At 31.9% G+C, this 13199-nt stretch overlaps 1 protein-coding gene across 1 annotated transcript; it reads left to right on the top strand.

Annotated features, from left to right (window-relative positions):
• Window positions 1-673: 673 nt before the first annotated feature.
• On the top strand, window positions 674-1153 carry LOC149149271 (LEAF RUST 10 DISEASE-RESISTANCE LOCUS RECEPTOR-LIKE PROTEIN KINASE-like 2.2). Its single transcript, XM_089442435.1, has one exon. The coding sequence runs from the start codon at window positions 674-676 to the stop codon at window positions 1151-1153; it is 480 nt and encodes a 159-aa protein (XP_089298561.1).
• Window positions 1154-13199: the final 12046 nt, after the last annotated feature.

Here is a 13199-nt window from a genome sequence, read left to right on the forward strand (position 1 = left end):
TGTGTTGTTCGTAGTTTTTAGGTAGATGCTTTTAATAATGTTATGGGCACGTAAGTTTTGTATGTAAAAAAGGAATGGCACATTTAAAGAGAGGTATGGTCGTTTTTATGTAATGTAATATTTAAAAGAGGGAGGTCATATATTTGTTTTGTTGAGTGTGTTGACTTTTTTTTATGTATGGCACACGGGAGGTAAATGGAATGTGTTCGCAGCAGCGAAAAGAAGAACCAGAGGCTGTATGCACAGCAGTGCACAAATGTCTTTTGTAATGTTTTTGTGAGGCATAGTAAAACAGAGGTGTAAGAAAAACCATGTGTGGTTTTGCAAGTGCATAAAGAAAATGGTGGAGCGAATTTTGTAAGCCTGTGTAAGTTTTGCTTTTACAGCAGTATGTAAAATTGTTTTACACCAGTAAATGTGAATGGAGGTTTTACAGCAGTAAATGTTAATGGGAATTTTTCCAGCAGTGTAAATTCTCATATGGAGACACAGTGAATGTTTTTTTTTGTTTTAATGAATAGAAATATTTTATGGTGAAATCCTCTGTTCCTCAGTGAATTTTTTTTAAGTCTTCTGTGTGCACAAAAGATCCTGGAAGGGTAGAAACAGAGCATTGCCTCTGTGTGTTTGTTTATTTGGTTTTTGGTATTTTCCCCATCAAAAATTCCCAACAATGGAGAGGCACGCCCGGTTATGTTGCTCCAGAGCATGTCACAGTGACGCAGGTCCTGTCACAGATAAATCAGACGTATATAGTTTCGGAATACTCTTGCTAGAGATAGTTGGGGGCAGAAAGAATCTTGATGTGCAGTTGAGCCGTTCCAGTCAATGGTACTTTCCCGACCGGGTTTCCAAACTGCTGGAGAGTGGGGAGTTAGGGAGGCGATTGAGAGAAGGAAGAGGAGAAATTGAAACAGAAGACGAGGAGAAGATGATTAGGCTTATGACCAAAGTTGGGCTTTGGTGCATACAATACAACTCCACAGATCGGCCTTGTATGGCCAGTGTTGTTCAGATGTTAGAAGGCAATGTAGACAACGTGGCCAATCCTCCTTTGGGCTTCGATATATCCCCAGTTGCAACTGAAATGCCCGCTACCCCTGAAATACATTTGCTGTCCAGGACTGAAGAATCTTCATCAATTGATATGTAGAAGAGGTTGGATTTAAACAAATTTTGAGAATAATTTGAAATTGTAATTCCAAATTGAATTCATTTCTGTTTATCAAATTTCGAAATTTCAAGTCTAGTATGAATATGGAAATTTTTTTATTCACAAGGGCCTTTTGCGACTTTGGTCTTACAGCACTCAATCCCCGACTATTTTTTCATGAAGTAGGAATGTTGGTGTTGAGTCGATAGACCAGAGAAACTGCTATGCAGGTTAATGCCCGCCGAAGAAATTAAAACATATGGACTGTTTGTGTTAGGCAGGTTAGGATACTTAGGTAGCCAAAGAAAATAAAAAAACATATGGATTGTCTGTGTTAAGCAGGTTAGAATGCTTAGCTACTTTTAGTGCAGAGGCATTACAGTTATATAGATGGTGGTTCTCAAAATTACCACGAACAAAATCACTCTTTGGTTTATACATCAAGCTTGGGAAAACAACTTTTTTGTTAAATTGATTTTGCAGATTTTGTTAAATTGATTTTGCAAGTGTTACAGCAAAATGATGTTCATAATTTAATTATTATCTCTTTGAAAATGCCATTCATCATCAATTATTATGAAATTTTAAATCTAACTATCCGCTTTTCCATATTAATATTGGTTTTAGATTGAAGATTGGATGATCAATTTTGATGTTGAATTGTTCTAGTTACACTCATTCAACATGTAGTGTATATACCATTTAAATTTAAGAAGGGTGAGTCATGCCGGAATTCTAATTTAGGGAGTGTTACGTGAGCTAATATTAACACATTTATTTCTAGAAGTTTTGAATCTAGTGGTAGTCATATTAGAATTTTCATTTAAGAAGTGTTAACATGTATAAGTTAATATTAACATATTCGAAGTGTTAGATAACCTTTACAAGAGTTAATTTATTTATTTTTAATGGTCTGAATTTATTTAGTCATATAACTTTAAGCAATTTAATCCATTAAAATTTAAAAAGTGTTAACATGTATAAGTTAATGTTAACCTATTCAATGTGTTAAATAACCTGTATAAGAGTTAACTTATTTATTCTTACCAGTTTTGAATTTGTTAATTTATTTATTTTTAATGATCTGAATTTATTTAGTCATATAACTTTAAGCAATTTAATCAATTAAAATTTAAAAAGTGTTAACATGTATAAGTTAATGTTAACCTATTCAATGTGTTAAATAACCTGTATAAGAGTTAACTTATTTATTCTTACCAGTTTTGAATTTATTTAGTTATATAACTTTAAGCAATTTAACGAATTAAGGTAGTCATATTAGAATTTTTATTTTAAAAGTGATAACATGTATAAGTTAATGTTAACATATTTGAAGTGTTAGATAACATGTATAAGAGTTTAACTTATTTATTCTTAGCAGTTTTGAATTTATTTAGTCATATAACTATAAGCAATTTAACCAATTAAAATAGTTATATTAGAATTTCAATTAAAATAGTTATATTAGAATTTTAATTTAAGAAGTGTTAACAAGTTAACGTTAATATATTTGAAATGTTAGATAACATGTATAAGAGTTAACTTATTTATTCTCAGCAGTTTTGAATTTATTTAGTCATATAGCATTTTAACCAATTAAAATAGACATATTAGAATTTTAATTTAAAAAGTGTTAACATGTATAAGTTAATGTTAACATATTGGAAGTGTTAGATAACCTGTATAAGAGTTAACTTATTTATTCTTAGCAGTTCTGAATTTATTTAGTCATATAACTTTAAGCAATTGAACCAATTAAAATTACAAATTACATATTTTGTTATTGTGACTTTTTCTTATGTCTATTTATCTAATTAGTCTCAGAGTGAGAGTAGCTAAAAAAAAGTAGATTATATTTTTGAGATAACAAGAGAGATAGACAAAATCAAGGGTTTGTAAACTCACTCTTATAAATATAAGAAAATAAATATAGATTTAATGTGAATAGAAAGGATCTAATTTTTTCACTTATATTATTGAAATATTTTGTATAGTTATTTAATTTTTTTAATTTTTAGAGTTTCTAAATTTTTTTATTTGCAAAAACATAAGCAAAAATTCAACTTTGATAATGAACAGACAATATTACACATCATAATGGATTATGAAATTAACATAACCAAAAATTCAACAATCATAATATACTGACAATGTTACACATCATGCATCATGCAGAGTAGGAAGTCAGAACCAGAAATGTTAAAGGAATCGAGCCGCCAAGGGAATAAGATGAGCCGCCCGTCATAGGAATCTGCGGTGTTGTTCAGGAAAATAGTTGATAGGCTTTTTTAAAACGTATTTTAGGTATATATTCGGACATGGTAGCCAAAGGTTTTTTAACTAATTTGTTTGATCTATTTGGAAGGATTTTTTGGGTGGGGGGCGAGAGGAATGGCTTTTTTTTCTCCAGAGTCGAAGTCATATAACGATACGATTTTATTTATTTTAGAGATATTTTGGAAATTGAAGGAGATATTTATTTTGAACATACTTAAAAGTGGAAAGCATTAGTATCTTGCCACCCAATCGTATTTGATAAACACTTTGACCATGGATTATTAATAAATTGAACTGTATTTTGCATTGTTAATTTTATAAAAATATATTTTTTTTTTTAAATTATTTTTTTTGGTTTAACTGGCTGAAATCGTTAGGGTCTTATTTTCTAATCATGACATTCAAATATTGAAGTTACTACCATAAGTTTATAGTGAGGTAAGTACAATAAGAGTGAAATGCTATTTAGAAATTTAAAATAACATTTTTAAATTCCAATAAAATGTTTTGTAAATCTGTGGAGTTATTAAGATGCTTGTGGCCTAGGGAGCAAGTTTGAAATTTCAAAATCTCTTGTTGTCAAATGAAAATTTAATGACGTTTTAACATTTTACATGTTTTTCACTTTACTTTTTACGCTAATAAATCACTTTTCATACTAATAAATTAAACTAGTAGCATTGGATCTCTCCGCGTTGAACTCTTATATGTAATAGTCAAGAAATAATTCTATGCGTGTTTATAAAGCTTCAAAGTAAATACTTCATTAGATGTTTGTTCATTAAATCATACAAATTGGCCGAGTTAATACTTTCTAATAATTGATATTTATTTATTACGTAAAAAAGCATAAACATTGTTAAACCCATTACCCAAAAAAATATTTGTTAAAAAGATATTAAATGTTAAAAAACAAGGTATTAACAATTGCATTTAAAACAAAAGAAATTGTTAAATAAAATTTAACTATTATATATAACTCAATTCAACAACCTCAACGGCCTTCACATGCAAATCCATAATCACTTAAAGTTATACCATCACATCTAATTATAAAATAAATTTATATTCATTTCAAACTATTTAAAACTGGACATGAAAATTTGAAACGATAAGCTTTAGGATAGAAATTTTTGAGCTTCCTTATAAGATCACGGTTCTAAATTTTACTAATATAATTTTATGAGTTAATAAATAAATTAATATTCTTGAAGAATGTTTTCAGAATCTTAAAATCACATAAATGATAAGCTTTCGGATAGGAATTTCAGATTACGTTATAAGATGATGAATGATAATGAATGGTTTCAATTTTGAAGTCACGTCCATGTAAAAATAGAAATGATAAGCTTTCGGATAGAAATTTCATATAACATTATAAGATGATGAATGATAATGAATGGTTTCAAATTTCAATTTTGAAGTCATGCCAAATTTCGGCCCTTGTAAATTCAAAATCTTCAACTTCCCATTCCAAAAAACTACCAAATAACATTAAACCTCTTATCCACTGCAATTTTGAAAATTCAAAATACCAAATAACATAAGACCATAAAACACATAATAGATTAGAATACAAAAAATAAAATACAGACTTTTTTTTGGTTGAATTTAAGGGTTTATCGGGCTACCAATGAGTTGCTCCCCAACAAATCATGCCTTAATTTACTTCAAAAATTCTTTAGGGGCTCCCTAAGTTGGTTGGAAGAAGTCATGCCTTAATTTACTTCAAAATTTCGTGAAGGGTTGTATACCATATCAAAATTTACATATAACTTGTAAGTATTTTTCGGGTTTTACAATGACTAACTACATAAGTAAATAAAAAACCACGCCTTAATTTACTTCAAAATTTCCTCAGGGCCTGTATACCATATCAAATTTGACATAACTTGTAAGTGTTTTTCAGGTTTTACAATAAATAAAGAGTACATACCTCATCAGCACCACCAGTCTAGCAGTTTTGAATGAGAAAGCATGTCATATTGAGAGGATAACAAATTCAACACTGCAGTAGAGTTAAAACAAATTCAAAAGCAACCACCCCTTTATTTACTTCTCGTAAAAACGAATTCAAAAGCAACCATGCCTTAATTTACTTAAAAATTTGGTGAGGGGTTGTATACCATATCAAATTTTACATAACTTGTAAGTATTTTTCAGGTATTATAATAAACTAATGACATAAATAAATAAATAGTACATACCTCATAGGCTGATACCACCAGTCTAGCATTTTTGAACCAAAAAGCATGCCATATTCAAAGACTAACAAATTCAACATTGCAGTAAGATAAAAACAAAATCAAAAGCAACCAAACCCTAATTTACTTTAAAATTTCCAAAAGCAACCACGCTTTAATTTACTTCAAAATTTGTTTCCCCAGGGTTGTATACCATACCAAATTTTACATAACTTGTAAGTATTTTTCAGGTTTTACAATAAACTAATGGCATAAGTAAATAAAGAGTACATACCTCATAGGCTGATACCACCCGTGTAGCAATTCTTAAGCATGCCATATTCACATGCTAACAAATTCAACACTCAACACTGCAATAGGGTAAAAACAAATTCAACAGTGAAGTAAGGTAAATTAAAAGATTATAGGGATGTTATTGCTTTTCCCAATTAGAAAGAAAGAGCAATCACAGAGGAAAATGTAAGACCATAAAGCACATAATTCATCAAAGCACATATAGTTAAATGCCAAAGGCTAAAGTGGTAACTAGACCATGTTAAATTCTAAAGGCGAAAGTGGAAACTGACCCTGGTAAATTCTAAAGGTAAAGTGGTAACTGAACCATGGTAAATTCTAAAGGCTAAAGTGGTATCTGGAACCTGGTAAATTCTAAAGTTGTTTCGCAAGAGAGTGAAATCCAATGCTAGTAAATAGGTCATCAAATTATGTCATCAACAAAGAATATAGCACCCTAGCTGCGACGCCTCGCATACCCCTGCAGTCCCCATTGCCCAATATCCATAATGTTCCATTAATTCTCAACAACCAGATCTTGAAAGAATATAGCATGTTAGCCATAGCCTTGTCATAGCCTTGTAGTAAACTCAACCTTATTTAGATAACCTTTGTCAAAATCACATAATCAATCTTTTGTCGACGCGTTTCGAACCAACCAGTGTGGTTCAACTTGTCCTGACGATGAACCACACTGGTTGGTTCGAAACACCTCGACAAAAGATTGATTATGTGATTTTGCCGAAGATTATCTAAACAATTTTATGGATCACAGAAGTCTAAATTCCTTAAACTCAACCTTAGTTATAATAAATAATTTTGAGGATTGGTAAATTTCGGTATAACAAATTTTTAGGATTGGGACCCAATATATTTTAGAAGTCAAATTGGACGTGCAGAGATTTTCACCAATCATGAAATATGTGCTAAAACTTAAAATAAGACTTAAAATAAATCTTGTAAGACGTGGATTTCTAGGCATACTAGGAGGACTAATGACAGCGACATAAAAAAAATTTGAAGCAGCCACGACTATTCAAAATCACCATCAAATTAAACATCAAATTTAAATCTTATTTTAATAGTCAACGAATTATCATATTTTAAATTTACGGAATTAAAAAGTTTTTTCATTTAATATAAATCAACTAGTTCGATGGAAGGACTAATGATTCCCGTATCAAAAATTAATGTTGAAAAGGAAGGAAAAACTAACTTGATAAAAAATATGGCGACTTTATCACGTGATGTAAATTCATGCCAAGCTTTCATTATCCTTAACCTACAATGAACGTGTCATTACATAGTCCCTCATAGAAATTAGAGTTTGTCTTTTTAGCTGCAAATCTATATGCAAATGGCAAAGTTCCAGAGGATCAAATTTGTAGAAATATGCTTCGAGCTTCGTAACACCACGCAAAAACCCTTGAGGCTAAAGAAGACAAAGTCGTAGTGGAATTACTTAGGTGTAAAGGTACAATTATTGGAGACAACTTCATTGACATTTGATTAAATTATAGTTGTGTTATTAATGCGGTGGCTTATCAACTACTTAAATACAATACAAATTTGAATTAACTGGATATTGGTTTGAATTTTTTATTTTAAAAATTATTTTCAAAAATTTTGATATATTTATTTTAATTTTTTTTTTTTTTATATAATATAGACAATTATAGACTTCCTAAGCTAGTTTTAAATTCCAGCCAAAATCACTTAAGGCTTAACCGAGGATGGCATAAGGACACAAGGGCCTGGTTAAACTATTGGGAGATCAATGAGAATGATGCTTTGCAAAACATAAATAACATTAAAGATATTGTTATTTCTAAGTTCAAAGAAAAATTTTGGTGTAAGAAAGATTTTAGCGTCTAAAAGAAAATTAAGTTATTATAAGAAGGTCATCAACCCCACCCTTGAAGATCAAAAGTATCTCTCTATTCTAACTAGCTCAAAAAAGAAAATTAATATAGCAAAGATTAGAACAAATTCTCATGAGCGCTCCATAGTGAAACTGGCCGCTGGGTAGTTCCTAAAACGCCATGGATGGAAAGGATCTGCCATATTTGTGAGAATAGGAGCATCGAGGATGAAAACCACTTCCTCTTAGAGTGCCCTGCATACAACCACATTAGATCTCAATTTCACAACCTTTGTTACAATACTGACCTTCCTAGCCTTTTACAATGCCAAAATTATAGTGAGCTCGGGAGGCTTCTCTCCAAGCTTTTTGAACATAGGAATAAAATCTTAAATCAAAATAAATAATTTGTCTTTTTAGATCCGATAGATCATTATTTGGTCTCAGTTAAAGATCATCATCATCATCATCATCATAAATAAATTTATTTTTTGGTTATGTATTTAATTGGTTTTAAATTATAATATAAAATTTTTTAATATATATATTTTTAAAATTTACAAATGTATCATTTAGATAGGAAGAATTGTATTATGCTATTGCTTTGTTATTTCGAGGCTTTATAAATATCTTAAGTACGCTTTGTTTGCTTGTTAAATATTTTGAGGGTTGTTGACTAAAAAAGGCTTATTAATTTGTGTTCTTGTAGTAGATTAATATAAACTTTTACTACATGGTAAAATTTATAGTTATATAATTGTTAGTTTAACAACATTACAAATAGTCACAATATATTTTTCATAATTCGTTAAGAAGCAATATTCCTTTACCATTTTCAGGTTTTATCAATATCTTAAGCACACCTTGTTTACTTGTTAAACACTTAGGGTTGTTGACTAAAAAAGACTTATTAATTTGTGCTCTTGCAATAGATTAATATAAACTTTTACTACATGGTAAAATTTATAGTTATATAATTGTTAGTTTAAGGACATTACAAATAGTCTCAACATATTTTTCATAGTTGGCTAAGAAGAAACATATATTTTTCATAGTTGGCTAAGAAGAAACATATGCATTGTATTCGTCTAAATAAATAGAATTTTGCGAGGGAAGTTGTAAGTTTTCTTGTTAAACACTATGACGGTTTTTCACTAAAAAAGACTTATTATTTTTTGTTCTTGCAATAGATTAATATAAACTTTTACTACATGGTAAAATTTATAGTTATATAATTGTTAGTTAAACGACATTACAAATAGTCTCAACCAATTTTTCATATTTCTTCTAAGAAGAAACATACGTATTCGTCTAAATAAATCGAATTTTTCGAGGGAAGTTGGTACGTAAGATTTATTGGTGTAGATCAATTTTGTCCACTTGCCTTTAAACTATATTCAGTGTTGATTTATTTGAATGTCTACATACTATATAAGTGTGAAGTCATTCACAATTTTGTCCACTTGTCTTTAAACTATATTTAGCATTGATTTATTGGAATGTCTGCATACTATATAAGTTTGAGGTCATTCACATTACTCTCGGTTGAAAAATGCTTTGTTAGTCCATTCATGTATGTCATTATTGTTTTTTACTCCAATTTAACTATACTTAAACTAGTGAGAATATCTACACTGTAGGCCTTGTTCAAATGTGGTAGTTAGTTCATACCTTTCAAAATTCAATAATTAAACTAAGCTACAGGGAACGCTGGCTATGCAACCTTGTTTATTTTAAAGATATTTTGAAAGAGAAATAGATTTGAAGATAATAATGCCATATAAAAATATAAATATAAAAGTTAAAATTTAAAAATAATTTCAAAAAGTTTTCTCTTTATTGTTATTTGTAAAAGGCCATTGAGGTATTTTGAGTATGGATTTTTTCAACAATTATTTTCTATGACCTTTTATTTTATTAGATAAATATTATGAGTCGTGGGCCATTAAGATGAGAATCAGATTATGAATGAATGAGTTGAGTTATGCGATAGTATTGCATGCGTTTGAAGAATACTCAATTTAACAACTTATGAGGCAATGTCACAGGTTTAACAGGATCTACTTGTGGCCAATAGGAAGGATGATGCAACAACTTGTCTCTCATTCAATAGGGTTTGGATGACAACTTTCTTCCCAAGATTGCAACATTAATCACACCAAGTTTGGAATGTTCTAGAGATGACATAAAATAAAAGGGGGAAAAACATTAGATATCGAGTTGAACCATAGAGCATTGCAATTGACCCTAAAGAACCCATTGTAATAGGAGAAGCTGAAGAATTTGATATCACAAAAATAATTTGAGACATTATGGAAAATCCTCTCCAAGTAGAAGAACATATATAAGACATAGACATTACAATTGTCTTGGTAAATACAATAAAGCTAGTTGAAGAATTTGCATAACAAAATAGGGATTTTGTAGAAGATGTAGTGCATGGACATGGTAAAAAAAAGTGAAGTTAGTGTGTAGATACACATGTAGAGGTTGAAATTAAAATTGTCTTCATAGCAACAACAAGAGATAAGAAAAACTTAGTAGTGAAATTTGCATTTTGTTATGAAATTGATTAACATTTTTTTGAATAGTGGTTTGTGAAGTCCAAGTATGATTGAGATGGAAGTATGGAAAATATATTGTAGCTACATTATAAGATGAAACATAAAAGATAAATTACAACCATCAAAGTTGTTGAATTAGTTATAACAATGTAAGAGATGAAATAAAAGAAATATGTTTTTGGTATATTATAAGGATTGATAGAAAAGTTCAATTGACAGCAACAGAGGTATAAGCCAAAGAAATCAAATAAAGAAGACAAAGAAATATTGAATAAGAAGACCAAAATAAAGTAAAGTTGAGGACAACATGCGTAAAACATTGTTTCACTTAATGTCAAGTATTCTAAGTCTAGTTGAGATTTATATGAGCAAATCATTAGTGGTTATAATTAAGAGAGAGCGTTGGAGATAATTACACCTTGTTACACTCCCCGGATGCGGGTGCTAGATAAGATGGGACAGGCGTGGGCGGATGGCCACATGCTGGCCACTGGCCATCACGTGGCAGACGTCGAAAACGCAGGAAAGGGACGCAGCTGGTATAAGGTGAAGCTGCAGAGAACAGTTAATGCCTGGCATGGCAATTCGGCTCAAGCGGAGGTTGCAGTTATGGCGGGTGAGCTCCAAGGAAAAGCAAGTGAGATTATAAGTGATGTTGCAGCGTATGGTCAGGGAATTTTGGTGGCTCCTCCTTCAAGCAGGTCTCTGCAACTCTGGTTTCCCTGCCTCTCTGTCTCCGTCGGGATATCCTCTCTGTATGTCTGGCTCATTCCACAGTCGGTTCCAGTAGCTGGGTGTTTGGATTACCCCGTGGTCTGTTGGAATTTCCTCCCCTTGCCCCCTGTGAGAATGGTGAGACCTCGACAGCGTCTTCTTAGTCGTCGAGGCACTTCCAGAGGGGGAACCTCTCGCAGTCACGAGGCAGATAGTGTTGTCCATTGCTGCCATTGCAATATTGCATGCTCCACTGGAGCTAATCCCCTCCACTCCAGTCAATTCATGGATGTAGGGGCTTCGAGCTCGGCTGCCTTGCCTGCCTTCGGCTCTGCTATCTTCAATTTTAGCAGTTCCATGAATAACCCGCGGATTAGTGCGCATGTCTTGGTCCTGTTCATTGAAAATGCCCAGGAAGACAATGATTCTCTGGGTGAGCATGGGCAGAGGAAGACTGATAAAAAGATGCATGAAGCACAAGTTCCTGAAGCTGATCCGGAGCAAGAGGTTAAAGGTCCTGCCTCAAACTTGGAAAATGCATCGTAAAGCAAGCACGATTAGAGGGAGGGGACCGGCGAAGAGGAAGATACTTTTCCCACTGCTGCTGAAAGGGAAGCCTACGGTTGGTGCCGGGTAGAGGAAGTGCAAATGGACGATTGATGACGCCCGAGCACAAGGTTCTTTTGGCTCTTCTGTCTGGTCCTCTGGTCTCTTTAGCTATCTTGTTTTGGCTCAGTTCTAGCATCAACTCTTCTGGTCTCTTTTGCTGTTTGTTTTGCTGTATATGTTTCTGAAACTTTGTTAATGGGATGGGTAAGGTTAGTCTCCCCTGCGTGGGATAAAACGGTTGGTGCCCCTGCGTGGGATTGCTCTTTTGGATAGTCTTGCTTATGTGGTTGGCGCCCCTGCGTGGGCTAGTTTCCTGGTTGGCCTCAACTACTCTCGGGTGACATACCCAGAGCCTGGTTCTCTCTTGATTTATCATGATGTAATTTTTGATTCCTGTACATAATATAATAGTATAGTTTTTATCGAGAAACAAAAAAATTTTACACCTTGTTACACTCAATTAACATGTATTAATATGTAGTTTTAGGCATTGTGCATATAATTTAAATGCTAGAGTTCTAATTTCAAAGAGTCAGTCATGCATGTGTGAGCTAACATTAGCATACTTATTCTTAGTGGTTTTGAATCTATTTAATCATGCAGCTTCAAGTAATTGAATAAAGGAAAATTATTGAGAAGAAAATCATAATGTGTTATTGTGTGCCTTACTCCTATGTCCATCTATAACTTGATCTTGTTGTGTATCTTCCAAACCAAAAGAGAATATGTATTTAACATTATGAAATATTTGTGGGTTATATGTGCCAACACAATACAAAATATGATAGGAAATTGTGCCCACACAATACAAAATATGATAGGTCAGAAACATATATGTGATAAGCTGCAACAATAAAATTGAAAATATCAACTACTCATATATATGATATAATTGTATGTTGTATTTTGCACACTTGATACCTAATTTTCGTAGACATTAATATCTAACAATTGTTGGGTGTGGAGCATGATTATCTTCGTGATTTAGAGGTCTTTGTTTTAGCCGAATGTGTAGCCCAGTAAGATTGTACAGCCTAGGAGAGCATCCCGCAGATAGGGGATCCGGGGAAGTTCCTCCGAAGCTAAAAATAGATGTAAAATTGCCATGTAAAATATTGTAATTTCATAGTCAATCTGGGTCGTTCATTAGGCAGGTGATATGATCATAGAAGTTATGTTTAATTTAAGGTTTTTTTTCCTAAAAGGCAGCCCTCAGTTTATATGAGGGAATTGTATTGTGACCGTGTATTATTATTCTTAGCGAGAAAGAGAGAGGATATTGTGTGAGAGTGAATAGGAAATTACAACGAATGTGCTATAGGTTGTATCTCTTCATTTTGATGGATAATATAAAGGAAGGAATCGTTGTTTATCCATGGATGTAGCCCAAATTGGGTGAATCACATATATTTATGTCTCTCTTATTTTATGTGTTTTTTCGTTTGTGTTTCTACAATATTTTATGTATACTATTGCTCTATAATATATATTTTTCTAACAACAATTTATTATTATTGTATGTTATATCTCAATATATATTTTTC

Source organism: Pinus tabuliformis, chromosome 9 (genome assembly GCF_031772625.1).
Source record: "Pinus tabuliformis cultivar Carrire ecotype Pingquan chromosome 9, CPIR1, whole genome shotgun sequence".
Classification (NCBI taxonomy): domain Eukaryota; kingdom Viridiplantae; phylum Streptophyta; class Pinopsida; order Pinales; family Pinaceae; genus Pinus; species Pinus tabuliformis.